Source organism: Eptesicus fuscus, chromosome 11 (assembly GCF_027574615.1).
Source record: "Eptesicus fuscus isolate TK198812 chromosome 11, DD_ASM_mEF_20220401, whole genome shotgun sequence".
Classification (NCBI taxonomy): Eukaryota; Metazoa; Chordata; class Mammalia; order Chiroptera; family Vespertilionidae; genus Eptesicus; species Eptesicus fuscus.
The window spans coordinates 46032742-46048413 of NC_072483.1; the positions used below are offsets into that span (position 1 = coordinate 46032742).

The following is a 15672-nucleotide window of genomic DNA, read 5'->3' on the forward strand; positions in this document are numbered from 1 at the left end:
AAGCTAACCTACTGGTTGGAGTGTCTGCCCCCTGGTAGTCAGTGCATGTCATAGAGAGCGGTTAAGCGGCCTTAGCATATCATTAGCATATTATGCTTTGACTGGTTGAATGGCAGATCAGACAACCAGACACTTAGCATATTAGGCTTTTATTATATAGGATATTATTTTATATTAGTAGAAAATGTTAAATGCCACACTGAACAGAAACATTTTCAGAGCCTTATTTCTTGAATATTTAATACAAAACAACTCTTAATGTTGTAAGTGCTTTTTCTTTTAAAAAATGTTTTAGGCACTAGTCACCATACCTTTGGGGCCCCGTGCCCTCTGCCTGCACTCCTTCAATACCTCACTCACACATCAAGCATGGCCAGAACTGAAGCACTTCTTCCCATTCCTGACTTAGGCATTTGCTTAGGATAAAAACAGTGCAGTTGAGGCTTGCAATCATTCAGACTTTTCAACTTGTCTGGGATATCATGCTGTTTGACTCTGCATTACTCCTTATGAGAAAGAAGCAAATAACCAAAAAGCAAAAAATTTTAAGAAGCCATAAGGAATTGAGGCTGAATATAGAACACTCTGATTATAGAAACAAAACTGGACAATTTTATGACTGGGACAATCAAAAGCACACTCTCTACATGTATAATCAGATGCTCAGTAAGCACGTCCTCATAGTAAAAATATGACTATTGCTAGTCAGGTATTAGTAAGAAGGCTGTAAATTATGTCATTCTAAAATAATGGTTTGTTTTGTTTATATATTTCACTTATGCACTTATTTTTGTCATTTGATAGTCTTTCTATCTGTTTAGTCTTATTAGAACTTAAAGATCAAGAGGTTTAAATGTTTTATGGTACATGTACACAGTGGAATACTGTGCAGCTGTATGAAAGAAGGATCTCTTATCCTTTGAGACAGCATAGAGGGACCTGAAGACTATTATTCTAAACAAAATAAGCCAGTCAGAGAAAGACAAGTATCTTGTGATATCACTTATATGTGGAATCAAATGAACAAAATAAACTGACTACAAAATAGATCCAGAGACATGGAAGCATGGAACAGACTGGCAAATCTCAGAGGGAAAGGTGGGGGAAGGGAAGATATTAACCAAAGAACTTACATGTGTAACCCACGGACACAGACAATAGTGCGGCGAAGGCCTGGGGAGGCAGTGGAGCGGGGCAAAGAGGGTCATTGGTGGGGGAAAAGGGAACATTTGTAATACTTTCAACAGTAAATATAAATTTTAAAATAAAGTGCAAAAAATAATCAAAGGATTTCTTTTCTTTCTTTCTTTTTTTCTTTTTTTTTTTACTGTTACTGCTGGGGGGACAAAAGAAGAGAAAAACAATTAAATCTGTTTTATAGTTAACAACATCAGTGTTGGCAGTATCCACCTATAAAATGCTGTTTGGGACAAATTGAGTAATGTGTAACTGGTGACATTAAGACCAGCTATAGAAAGAATGGCTTATGACTTGTCTTTTTTTTTTTGTAGGTTTGTAGCCAAACCGTGTGCGATAGCCCTCAACATTCAGGCCAGTGGACCCCAGGTTGCCCAGCCCAATGCCATTCTGGAGAAGGTCTTCACTGCCATCACCAAGGTACGGCTCTCCTTTCCTGGGTCGTGAATTGTCGTGACTGCAGTTCTCAGGCTGAAATCATTCAATCCCTTCTCCCCTGGGGCTGAGAACGAACTGTTTGTTGCCTGTCCTCCTCCTGGAAGGTGTGCTCTTAGAAGGCACACAGGCCCTGTGACTGGGCCAAAATGGGTAGGAGCCGACTAAACGTGGGCCTGTTTGAGACCTGTTGGTTTACTCTCAAGCCGACTTCAGAAGCTTGCCTGTGAAGAACAGTGTCAATGGGACAGTGGTTAGGCTAACTCTGTGTCTCTTTTAATCTCACGTGACATGAAGCAGTATGTATAACGGTTGCTTATAGCATCGCTCATATGTTCTAGCAGTCGTACATAGGCAAGCAGTCAGTGGAGGCCAGAAGAGTTGTGACATGGATGAAGGGTAAGGTGAACAGACGTCCCGCTTTTGGCGGGACAGTCCCGATTTTTAACAATTTGTCCCACGTCCCGCGTCCCGCGTCCCGCGGCGTTTTAAAAAAGTCCCGATTTTTGGAAAGAATGCACGACAAGCTAGGGAACGGCGGGAGAACGGAAAGGGAATATAACAGTCGGTTTTCGGTGGCCATGTGGCTCTTTAGCCAGGATATGAGTTTTATATTATTTTTGTTAATTTTATAATGTTAAAATATAATAATAACAAATAATTGTTGAGAACTGATCATCGAGAACTGCTTATCAAACTTTGCATTGTTGATCAGTTGTTAGAATTCGACCACCATTGTTTGGACTTAATGAACAATGGCATTTTTTGGGATTGGCAACGACGAAAACATTTTGTAACTGTCTCTCAGACGATACACATCGTACTGCGTGCTAGTAAGCTCATTAAACAAGTGATGTCATTACAAATCAGCTATTCATTTAATTTAAGTAAGTAATTTATTTATTTCATAAATACATAAATTTTCTTGAATTTAGCAGACAGTACTCGTATTACTTATATTTTATATTGGCGGCAAAAAGTCTAGCTCCGGCCTTGAAAGTGACACTTAGGACTTACGTTACGGCAAATTTATGACCTTTTAAACAATGACAGCAATCTACTAAAAAAATTCACTCAAATGAGAAATATGCCAAAGAATAAAATAATACTATACATAATTTTTTATTTATTATATTTGTAACTTGTACTTACGTTGAAATTTAAAAAAATATATTACAATACTATTTTTGCGTTCTATGAAAATTTTTGTTGCTCCATATAGACCAAATTTTTAATCAAGAACCCCACCCCTCCCCCATCAATGGTGTCCCGCTTTACCAATGTTAAAATCTGGTCACCTTAATGAAGGGAGAACATGGGTTATAGATTCACAGTGCAGAAAATAGAAGAGACAGTCACTCTGTTGAGAGTTCAAGTCCAAAGTAGGAGTGGGAGGAGGAGAGCAAGAAGGAGAAGAGATGGGAAAGATTGCCTCCCCCTTCTCCCAGTTGATACCTCCTTAAGAGCAAAGGAGGAGGAGAAAGAAGTCCAAAACCCTCAACCTAAGGCCATGAGAAATTAAGCAAATCACAGCATCAAAATATTTTATTCTTACTCTTACATCTCTCTCTTATTTTACTTTTACATGGACAAAAAAAAAAAAAAAATAGAAAAAAATCCCAGAAGTATATCATTCTGTGAGAAGTATTGCATGTTTGAATAAAATGGTTAATTTGTGTGTTTGTGTAATACATAGTTCCCTCATTCATTTTCCTGGGAGACTTACTTGGGCTTTTAAGATGTGATTTGACGGTGTTAAGCAAATTTTTTTCCTTTTTTGGTATCTTTGTGGGTGACCATTTGTGTCATTTGTCTCTTGTCTTAATACTGTTAATTCAAATATTCAAACATTTTTGTTTATTTTATGGTCTTTGTTCCTGCCAAGATTCTCTAGGGTTTTTCCCTCTGTCCTTTTAAAAATGGTCTTTTCCCTGGAAAAGTGGGAGAAGCATGAGGTGTTGTTTTTATGTCTCTGCTAGGAAAAAGAGAAGAATGAATGGAATTTTAGGAAAAGTTTTTTGGTAGTCTTAGGTTGCCAGGTTTTACCCTGAAAGGGCACATATCGTGCAGTTTTAAAGGAAGAAAATATTAAGAAAACACTTGCATTTTCACTTACCATATCAGTTTACTGTAGTGGAATTCCTTTTTGCCCCTAAAAATGCAGTTATGCAGGAAGGTATCAGGTTCACTTCTTAATGTGATTAAAACATATTTTTATGAGTTTTCTAACTAAATGTATGCCTCCCTTTAGAAATTCTGCCATGGACATTTTATTTCCTTGCCTTATGTTGTTTATGGTTACTGGGGAAATTTCCTCTGTAAAGGTAATAAAAGGAGTTTGCAGCCAGGTTCACTGCTTCAGAGAATATTTGTTTGTAGCTAATTTTAATGATCATATTCTCTTAGTTTCCAAGGTGATTCTTTTGGAAGTTTTTCCATGATTAAAGCAGAAGCCTCATGTTAAGTGCACCAAAAGTTGTAATTGTTTTTCCTTAAATTTTTTGTAGTTCTCCAGTGTTATTTGTGATGTGAGGAAGGAATAGGTTGAGCAGAATAGAAGTAGCAGGATTTGGAGAGTTGGAACATGTTTATGTGTTTGAGTGATCATCCAGCATTCTGCCTTTGACAACATGGTTCCAGGTCAAAGATATATACTATATACAGGGTATCCCCAAAAATGTATACACACTTTTAACAGCTGATAGCTCAATTGGTGTTTCTTTCTTTTCAGATTTAACCCATCCTATATAATAACAGGGTAATAGGCAAATTGACCCTGTCAGCAGAAAGACCAGGAATTACTGGTCGCTATGACATGCACTGACCACCAGGGGGCAGACGCTCAATGCAGGAGCTGCCCCCTGGTGGTCAGTGTGCTCCCACAGGGGGAGCTCCACTCAGCCACAAGCCGGGCTGACGGTGGTGCGAACCTCTCCCACCTCTGCAGCAACACTAAGCTGTCAGTTGGATATCCCCTGAGGGCTCCCAGGCTGCCAGAGGGATTTCTGACTGCCAGCTTAAGCCCGATCCCCCTGAGGGGTCCTGGACTGCGAGAGGGCGCAGGCTGGGCTGAGGGTCCCCCCAAAATGCATGAATTTTCGTGCACCAGGCCTCTAGTTGGAATATATAATTATTCAAAGTGTGTATATATATAAATATATCTTTTGGGGATTCTCCTGTATTCCAGCAGCCTCACTTTTCTAAGCAAATCAATTCTTGAACCATTGAGGGAGGTATATATATATGTCAACTATGAAACTAGGTTTAATGATCCAGAGAAATCATATTACAATTCACTTTCGGTATGTTATGCTGTTTTAAAATATACTAGGGGCCCAGTGCACAAATTCGTGCACTTTGAAAGGAACTGTGGGCTGCGAGGCTGTGGTGGGCACAGGGGCAGGTCTCAGCCCATCCTCTGTGCCCCTGCTCGGCCCCTCCTGCCATGGCCCCCGGCCCCCTGTCTGCTGGCAGCCCTGCTCCCACTGCCGCTGCTCCCATGCGCTGATGGCACCGGCCCCAATCATTTCACACTGTCAATGGGTACAAGTGGTGGCTGCCAGCCCCGATCGCCTCTCAGGAGCAGGGGGAGGTGGAGAGGCCCTGAGGGGCGATTGGGGCTGGCAGCTGCTGCTCGCACCTGCTGACAGCGCCGAGTGATCAGGGTCGGCGCCGGGTGCCGGCAGCGTGTGCGAGTGGTGCCAGCGCTGGCATCAGGTGCAAGCACCAGGCGAAACTGTGGTGTGCAGGAGCAAAGAATCTTCAGTAACCACCAGAGGCTAGCCCCGATGACAGTGACAGGCACCCTGCCTTGGTCTGGCATCCCCGCTCACCTGCTCCACCACCCCGCCACGGCTGATGCCTGCCATGTTCTGCACTCTGCTGCCGACGCCTGCCATGGTCCACGTGCGCCCCCTTGTGGTCAGCACACATCATAGCTACCGGTTGTTCAGTTGTTCTGCCTATTTGTATATTAGGGTTTTATATATATAGATAGGCAAACTTCCTATAATTTGTTCTCCCTCATTTACCTATTATACTTATCCTCATTCTTTCCTTTTTACTTCGCTTTTCCCTCTCAGTACTGGTTGTGATCATTAAAATTAACCTAGATATTTCTGGTATAAAAATGTCTCTGTAAGTCGGCAATTTTTATTTCTTTCTGTGAAGATATTTAAAAAGGGAAAAAAAAAACACTACAAAGTACAATAAAAAACAACACTAAAAATGTATACACACACAAAAAAGGAAAATCTCACACACTTTATTTTTGGCAAACTAGGAGATATATATCTTTAGATTTCAAAATATATATAAAAGCTAACAAACAACAGTTGGGCCTGAGCAGAAGCCAAGCAGCAGGAAATGAAAAGCATGAAGTATAGATGGAGGGCCCAGTGGGGGTTGATTTCAGGAAAGCCAGCAAGAAAGACAGCTCTTGAAGGTAAGACAAAAGCTCTGTCCACAGTGTTTGCACCACAAGGCACAGGAACTGGTGAGTGAGGCTGGCAGATGTCCTTCTGAATTCAGTGTAATTCAGAGAGGTAGAGGAAGTACACAGAAGACCGCGTGGAAGGCACTTTTTCAGGAGCCAGTCTACCTTGGTGGCAGCTAAACTGCAAAAGCACCCTCCTTGCTCCCCATTCTATCAGGAGCTAGTCGAGAAAATCCAGCTCCCTCAGTGATGAGTAGTAAAGAAGGAACACACACAGCATCAAAGACAAGAAAAAAAATGTATAGTAACACTTATTAATAAATATTGTTACAACTGTTGGACATAGAAATCGGGACTCAAAAGAACTGTTGGCCTAGAAAGAAACTCACTATAGACTGATTCATTTGCCTCTCAGCATAACCATTATTGCTTGTCTCATTTTCGGTTCCTATAAGTGTATTCCTAGTATCACATGACCTCACTCATCTAGGGGGAAAGATGAACAACATAGACTGAAGATCAAGAACAGCATTGATCAGACTGTCAGACCTCAGAGGGAAGGTAGGGGAGGGTGGGGACAAGGGAGATAGATCAACCAAAGGACTTGTGTGCTTGCATATGAGCCTAACCAGTGATCACGGACAACAGGGGGATAGGGGCATGCGTGTGGGGGGTGTTTGGGATGGGAATGGGGGGGGGGAGGGTTGATGACAAATATGTGATACCTTAATCAATAAAGTAATTAAAAAAATAAAAAATAAATAAAAAAAAAAATAAATATTGTTACTAGAAAAATTAGGTCACAGGGCAAATGAAAATTGTGATCAAATATTTCACCATAAATAATAATTTTTGAAAAGCAGTAAGTCTTTGGAGGGAGACTACAAAAATGAAATACAACATCAAAAGAAAAAAAAAATGACTGGTCAACGAAAGAGATGCAGTGTGAGCTGGTAGGTTCAGGAAAAAAGTACTAAGACTATCCCAGAAATGAAGACAAAATTGGAAAGAAAACAGGAAATGCTAGACAGTGCAGAAAACTCAACAAGAAACATGGGAGATAGAAATAATAAAATTGAGTTAAATAAAACAAAAATGAGCTAAAAATAATTAGATACATAGACCAAGCAGATACAGCATCTGCATAATTGAAATCCCTTAAGGAAAAAGCAAAGTAGAATAAATATTGGAAGATGTAATTCAAGAAAATTATCCAAAAATAAGTGGAGGTTTATTTTAATATGTTAATGCAAATGTCACAAAAATTGACCCAAGAAGGTTAGTTAGCACTAAGACTTATATTATTAAAATTGTTACACTTGAAAAATAAAATAATAATTCTGGGGTGGGGGGGTGCAGGGTGGAGAGGGTCAATGTGGGGGACGGGGAGGGGACATCTGTAATACTTTCAACAATAAAGATAAATTTAAAAAATAAAGCCAATACTATTGACACAAGCCAAAAAAAAAAAAAAAATGCATGCTCAATCTCTGTGGATCCTGAAACCTAACATCATTTTGATTAAATAAACTTTCAGTTATATCAGTAAATGTAAATGGTTTGATTCATCTAATAAAAATAATTCAGGTTTAGGTCACAGAGCTTATAAGAGATACCTTAAGGTACAGTAATTACAAATATTGAAAATAAGAGTGTGATTAAAGTTATATAGACAAATATAAATAATAGAAAGTAGGGTTTTTATTTTCATAGAAAAGTGGAATTAAGGCCAGGAAGGATTAAATGAAATGAAGAGTTAGCTTTTTATTGTTAAAGAATATAATTTAAAATGAAGATAAAATAATTATAAACATACATGCATTGAATACATTCATAAAGAAAGATTGAAAAGAATTTAATAATAAGACATTTTTGTTTGCCTTTGGCTCATGACAGATCAAGTGGATAAAATATAAAACAGAATATAGAAATTCTAATAAAATGTAATTAATGAGGAACAACTAAGGGGTACATTTAGAACACTCTACTCTGAATATAGACTATACTTTTTTCAAGTGTCTGTTAAATATTTACAAAATTTTATCTTTTGATATATACAAAACTATAATACATTTTAAAATTAGGTACAATTTAATAATAGTAGAAACCAGAAAGCTGAAATCTTCTTGCTTTCTCAATCAACTCTTTTTTTACACTTTTTATTTTTATCTTTATTGTTGAGAGTATTACATATGTCCCCTTTTTTCCTCCATTGACCCCTTCTCAGTCAACCCTTAAGTATAACAAAATTTCAGAATATTTAGAAAACAATGATTATGAAAGCATTACTCACATATATAGGATGTCCCAAAAAATGTATACACAAACTTTGACTAGTTATAAAGGCAGTGTTTATTAAAAATACATTTCATTTTCAAAATTGAGCTATCAGCTGTTAAAGTGTGTATACATTTGTTGGGGACACCCTTATATACTATGCCAAAGCAGTGCTTAGATGAAAACTCATCCTACCTAATAATAGACAAATATGCAAATTGACCATACCTCCGACACACCCACTAGCCACGCCCACCATCCAATCAGAGCAAGCATGCAAATTAACCCAACCAAGATGGCTACAGCCACAGAGAGCAAGGTTTCCTAGGTAACAGAGCAAGCCAAGCTTTCCGCCTGCCCTTGCCAGGCCTAAGCCTCCACTCAAGCTACAAAGTTTCAATTATAGATGGTAAACAAATTCAAACAGAAATGGCGGCAGAATGGAGCTTGAGAGAGCAGGCCAGGGTTGCCCCCAGCAACAGGAGAAGCAAAGCTTTCCACACACCCTGGCCGGGCCCAGGCCTTCGATTAAGGCTACAAAGTTTCAATTATAACCCCAACAGAAATGGCTGCCGGCTGCGGAGGGAGCCCCAGGCTTGGCTCCGCTCCAGGCTACAAAGTTTCAATTGTAGAAGGAAAATAAATTCTAGATACCAGGACCTCCGCTTGGGTTGCCAGGGGGCATGTCCGGCCTGCAAACCACCACAGACCCCTCGCTCAGGCCGCCCCACACCCCAAGGGAACCCCACCCTGATCAGGGACACCCTTCAGGGCAAACCAGCTGGCCCCCACCCCTGTATCAGGCCTCTATCCTATCTAATAAAAGAGTAATATACAGATTGATCATCACTGCAACACACAATATAGCTGCCCCCGTGTGGTCAAAGATCCTGCCCCCATGTGGACACAAGATGGCCACCACAAGATGGCCAGCAGGAGAGGGCAGTTGGGAGGCACCTGGCCTGCAAGGGAGGACAGTTGAGAGGGACCAGGCCTGCAAGGGAGGGCAGTTGGAGGTGATCAACCCTGCAGGAGAGGGCAGTTAGGGGTGACCAGGCTGGCAGAGGTGGGAAGTTGGGGGCAAACAGGTTGGCAGCAGAGTGGTTAGGGGGTGATCAGGCTGGCAGGCAGAAGCGGTTAGGGGCAATCAGGAAGTCAGGCAGGCAAGCAGTTGGGAGCCAACAGTCCTGGATTGTGAGAGGGATGTCCGACTGCCCGTTTAGGCCCGATCCCAGGGATCGGGCCTAAACGGGCAGTCGGACATCCCTTGAGGGGTCCCAGATTGGATAGGGTACAGGCTGGGCTGAGGGACAACCCCCCTCCATGCACGAATTTCGTGCACCGGCCCTCTAGTGTATATATAGTTAAACACTTTCTTAGACATTAGGAAAAGAACAGCAAAATAAATGACGGTAAGCAAAAGGAAGAAATTAATAAAGATAAATGCAGAAATGGCATTAGCAAAACTATAGATAAGAAAATTAATCTGAAAGTACTTTATCTGTCTAATTTTTTTATAGAAAGTCAGAGAACCCAGTTAAGAAAAAAACAAATAATAAATTTACAACATAATAATTAACATAATAATCAATGATTATAGACATGGAGGAAAATAAAAAAGATACATTTCTATTAACATGGCAAATAAAATGTGAAAACTTGGATAAAATGGAAGTTATTCTGGGAAAATAAAATATACCAACTATAATTTATATGATATGTGAGTATGTGTGTGTGTAAATCAAAGAACTAAACTGCAAAGAAGTACCAGGCTCAGGTGCTCTCAGAAAATTATAACACTCTCTCAAAGAGCAGAATATTCCAGTGCTATTTTAAACTATCCCAAAGCATAGAAAATTAAGAAAACCATCCAAATTATTTTTGTGTAGCAATGAAACATTAATATCAAAGTCTCACAAAGATTTTTTGAAAAAATAAGATTAGAGGCCATCGTACTTATTAATATTGATGAAAAATCCAAATTAAAAATTAATAGATAAACCTAACTACACATTAAAAGAATTACTCATCATTGTCCAGTAGGGTTTATTTTAGAGAATGCAAGGCCTTCCTTCCCTGCATTCAGTATTAAAAATCTATTTAAATAATATATCATATTAATTGATCTAAGGAGAAAAAAATGCATGCTCAATCTCCGTGGATCCTGAAACCTAACATCATTTTGATTAAAATAAAATTATCTAACTAGGGCGAGGTGGTTTCCTTTAATACACCTGTATATCAGGCCCACAGGCCCAGATCTGGCCTCTTGCTTAATGAGAAACAGAAGGGTATTTCCACTAAAGTCTGAAATAGATAGGGGTGTTTATAACCACTGTTTTACATTGCGCTAAGTTTTATATTTAATTAGCAAATAGATAAGAAGAAAGAACATGAAGGCATAAAAACTAGAAAGGAGCCAATAAAGCTATGGCTATGAGAAGATTTATTCATTCATTCAAGAAGTATTGAGGCCCTAGGTACTAGTGAAAAATGATACTAAAAATGTCCTTTGCTTATAGAGGTATCATTCTAATAACATGGTATTATACGACCGTATACCAGGAAAATTAGCCACAAACAATATGAAATGTTGGCACAAAATTAGTAATCATATATACATGCAGACATTAAGCAGTCAGAAGATCTGAGAAAATTCCTTATTTATAATAGAAACCCAAAAAGATAACATCCCTAAGAATAAATGTAACAAGGATGGCAAGGTACATGAGGAAATTTCAAACACTGTTGAAGGACACAAAAGACAAATTGAGTAAAGATGTCAATTCACTCTATGTTAATTTAAGAACTTGGTATAATCTCATTAAAAATACCAACCGGTTTTCTTGTTTGACCATTTGTTTATATTTTGAAACTGGACAAGCTAATTCTACAGTTCATATAGAAAAATAAAAAAAGATTTCTGAGTAACCTAACTTCATATCCTTGCACAAACATAATAGAAAAAATGGAAGAATAGATTCAATTTCTCCTGGGAAAAAATGTGAACAATGGTATTGGCCTATCTGGGTAGCCAATTGGAAAGAAAGTTAGATTCACACCTCCCACTGTATACTAGGATATGCATATTCCAAATACACTAAAGGTTGAATGTAAAAATCAAAACTATAGATGTATTAGAATCAAAACAATGTGAGAGAATTTCTTGGACATTTAGAATAGAAAAGTCTTTTCCAATTATGACCCAGATTCAGAGACTGTAACAGAAATGATTGGAAAATTCAAATAAAATTCAAATTAAAAAAACAACAACACACCAAACTTCTGCAAGTAAAAAATACAAGCAAAAACCACACCATAAGCTAACTATAATGCACAAGTGACACATTGGAACGAAGTATGCAGCCAGTGGTGCACACAAAGGTTTAATGGAAGAAATTAAAGAATAATTGAAGAAATTCTACAAATCAATAAATAAAATACCTACAAATGAAGAAAAAATGGATAATAAGTATGAAAAGACTGTACATAAAAATGAAATACAGATGTCTTTTAAAACACATGAAAAGATGCTTCTCTCAGAAAAAGAGGAAATCAAATTTTAAAATATACTGAGTTGCTAGTTTTTATACGTCAGACTGGAAAATAATTAAGTCTGATAATATACTCTATTGATGAGGCTTTGGGAAATGAGCATGCCTGCTTGCATGAGAGTATTAGTTGGTGTGATTATTACTGACGGGGGTTTTTCAATATCTAAACACATTGCAAATGCGTAGACCCTTTGATCGCCAACATTCACTTCCGGGAATTTATAGTCGTATATAAAATGGCCTGTAGAAAGTGACCCAGGACAAGGTTATTTATTGCAGCATTGTTTATAGTAGCGGAAGTTTGGAAGCTAACTAAATGGCCATTCATAGGGGAGTGGATAAGTAAATTATGGCATATTCTTAGTTCTACAAAGGAAGGAGAGTGTCCTTTATATTTTTACTAGAGGCCCGGTGTACGAAATTTGTGCATGTGGGGGGGGGGGGTTGTCCCTCAACCTGGCCTGCACTCTCTCCAGTCTGGGATCCCTCTCACAATCTGGGACCACTGGCTCCTAACCGCTTGCCTGCCTGCCTGCCTGATTGCCCCTAACCATTTCTGCCTGCCAGCCTGATCGCCCACTAACCACTCCCCTGTTGGCCTGATTGATGCCTAACTGCTCCCCTGCTGGCCCGATTGCCCCCAACTGCCCTTTCCTGCCGGCCTGATTGCCCACAATTGCCCTCCCCTGCCGCAACCCGCCTCCTCTGCACGAGGTGGCGGAGATGTCAGGATTGGCCTCCTCTGTGCTGCACAGAGCTGCAGGACCCCCAGGCCTCACTGTGCGGAGTGGCTGCCAGGCCCCACCTCTGCTGTGCATGTGGCCATCTTGTGACAGCGTTGTGCAAGGGTGTCGTGCAAGGGCGTGACGTCATCTAGGCTTTTATTATCCTATCTAATAAAGAGGAAATATGCTAATTTCCCCTCATGCTGGTGCAAAGATGGTGGCGCCCACACCCAATAAGGAGGGAATATGCTAATTTACTGCCCCGCCCTCAAAGATGGCGGCACCCACAGCCAGTAAGGAAGGAATATGCTAATTGACTGTCACGCCCTCAAAGATGGTGGCACCCAGTCCCTTCAGCCCCGCCAGGGCACCTGCCTCCGGAGTTCCCCAGTCCCCTCAGCCCCCAGCTGCCCAGAGCCGGCCCAAGGCACAGGCAAGCCTTGATGGCGGCTGCCTAGCTACCCAGGGCCGCCCAAGGCTCAGGTAACCAGGGCTGGCTGAGGCTTGCACTGCTGGCAGTGGCAGCAGCAAAGGTGTGATGGGGTCATCACCTTCTCCTGATTGCCAGGTCGCCTCCCGCCCCTGAGGGCTCCCAGACTGTGAGAGGGGACAGGCCGGGTTGAGGAACCCCCCTCCAGTGCATGAATTTTCATGCACTGGGCCTCTAGTATAGGATAATGGACAATATTCCAAGACACATTATAAAGTGAAAAACCCAAATTCCAGAATGATGTATGTAGTATGAAAACATCTATGTGACTGGCGGGTGGAGAGGGGAGCGGGGAGACAGGGAGGAGGGTATAAGAATATATATTCAAACTAGAGGCCCAGTGCACGAAATTCGTGCACGGAGGGGGGTTGTCCCTCAGTCCAGCCTCTACCCTCTCCAATCTCAGACCCCTCAAAGGATGTCCGACTGCCCGTTTAGGCCCGATCCCTGGGATCGGGCCTAAACAGGCAGTCGGACATTCCTCTCATAATCCAGGACTGCTGGCTCCCAACTGCTTGCCTGCCTGCCTTCCTGATTGCCCCTAACCGCTTCTGCCTGCCAGCCTGATCACCCCCTAATCACTCCCATGCCAGCCTGTTTGCCCCCAACTTCCCTCCTCTGCTGGCCTGGGTCACCCCTAACTGCCCTCTCCTGCAGGGTTGATCACCTCCAACTGCCCTTCCTTGCAGGCCTGATCCCTCTCAACTGCCCTCCCTTGAAAGCCCGGTCCCTCTCAACTGCCTTCCCTTGCAGGCCGGGTGCCTCCCAACTGCCCTCTCCTGCTGGCCATCTTGTGGTGGCCATCTTGTGTCCACATGGGGGCAGGATCTTTGACCACATGGGAGCAGCTATATTGTGTGTTGCAGTGATGATCAATCTGCATAGTTCTCTTTTATTAGATAGGATAGAGGCCTGGTACAGGGGTGGGGGCCAGCTGGTTTGCCCTGAAGGGTGTCCCTGATCAGGGTGGGGTTCCCTTGGGGCGTGGGGCGGCCTGAGCGAGGGGCCTGTGGTGGTTTGCAGGCCGGCCACGCCCCCTGGGATGCAAGCGGAGACCCTGGTATCTGGAATTTATTTTCCTTCTACAATTGAAACTTTGTAGCCTGGAGCAGTGCCAAGCCTGGGGCTCCCTCCGAGGCAGGCAGCCATTTGTGTTGGGGTTATAATTGAAACTTTGTTGCCTTAAGCGGGTGGGCCCAGCCAGGGTGTGCGGAAAGCTTTGCTACCCCTGTTGCTGGCGGCAACCCTGGCCTGCTCTCTCAAGCTCCATTCTGCCGCCATTTCTGTTTGAATTTGTTTACCTTCTATAATTGAAACTTTGTAGCTTGAGTGGAGGCTTAGGCCTGCAACGGCTGGCAGAAAGCTTGGCTTCCTCTGTTACCTAGGGAACCTTGCTCTCTGTGGCTGTAGCCATCTTGGTTTGGGTTAATTTGCATACTCGCTCTGATTGGATGGTGGGCGTGGCTTGTGGGCGTGACTTCTGGGTGTGTCGGAGGTATGGTCAATTTGCATATTTGTCTATTATTAGATTATATTTGATTACATTTGCATAAAACAACACTGGAAAGGACCTGATTTAACGACTGGTTACCTGGTAAGAAGGGGAGAGGAGGAACTGAGAGAGGCGGAACAAAGTAGGAAGGTGAAACTTTGAATAATCTTTAATCTGGGAACCATATGAGTGTTTTACCTAGTCAATAAACTTAGAATGTAAATTGAAATGAAAAATGAATTCTTCTAGGAAAATGATCAGTCCAAGATATATTGTAGGCTGTAAATTTTTCTCTCATACACTTTTAAATTAAGCAAGACATAAAGGGAGAGAGGAGATGGTGTCAGGACTACTAATAAAGACAGCTCAACGTACATGCCTTTCTGAAATTTGGCGAATAACTTTTACAGACACAAGCTCAGCACATTTTATAACTTCAGTCATAACACTGAGGCCACTGGCTGTGCTTCCTGTGTGTCTGACACCTAGAATTGATTGAGATGCTTTAAAGGGTGTCATGTGAAAATTCAAACCTCATAACTAGAGAGCAGAAAGCTGGTCAGCCTGCCTTCCCCATTTTTGGTTATTTCCTCTGATCATTAATGCCTCCTTCTATGAAAGCAAAGCTAGAGTAAATAAGGAACAAAGCTAAATTAGTTTAGTCGTGTTGTGTGGCAGGTCACCCTCCCATAATATTTGGCAGGGTGCTCTCTAAGATACCGAAGAGAGAGGAAGGAAAGGGGAGAACTCACATGTGCTGAGTTTACATACATTTTTGACATTTGGTCCTCACTGCCATCCCATTTAGGTGGATAAATAGCCCTTTTATTAAATGGGTGAGGAAACCGAGGCTCAGAGGGGTAGGTCCTTGGAGCGAGGAATTGAACCTATGTCTGTCATCTCCTAGTGTTCCAGAAATGTGTGAGACAGTTACCATCCTGTGGCAAGCATACATAGCATCTCTTTCCACCTCACCACGTTTGTGTCTTCAAGTTGTACATAGTCCTTGTAAAGGTTTTGATGGGGACGGGTAAACAGGAATGACCAGGAAATGAATAGAAGAGGAA

The 15672-nt window shown here is 41.5% G+C and overlaps 1 protein-coding gene across 2 annotated transcripts in view; it reads left to right on the forward strand.

Annotated features, from left to right (window-relative positions):
- Positions 1-15672, forward strand: part of CERS6 (ceramide synthase 6) — a 257579-nt gene that overhangs the window by 66389 nt on the left and 175518 nt on the right. For both annotated transcript variants that reach the window (XM_008138608.3, XM_008138609.3), the window contains exon 2: positions 1512-1617. In XM_008138608.3, the coding sequence (XP_008136830.1) occupies positions 1512-1617 (106 nt within the window). The remainder of the gene's footprint in view (positions 1-1511; positions 1618-15672) is intronic.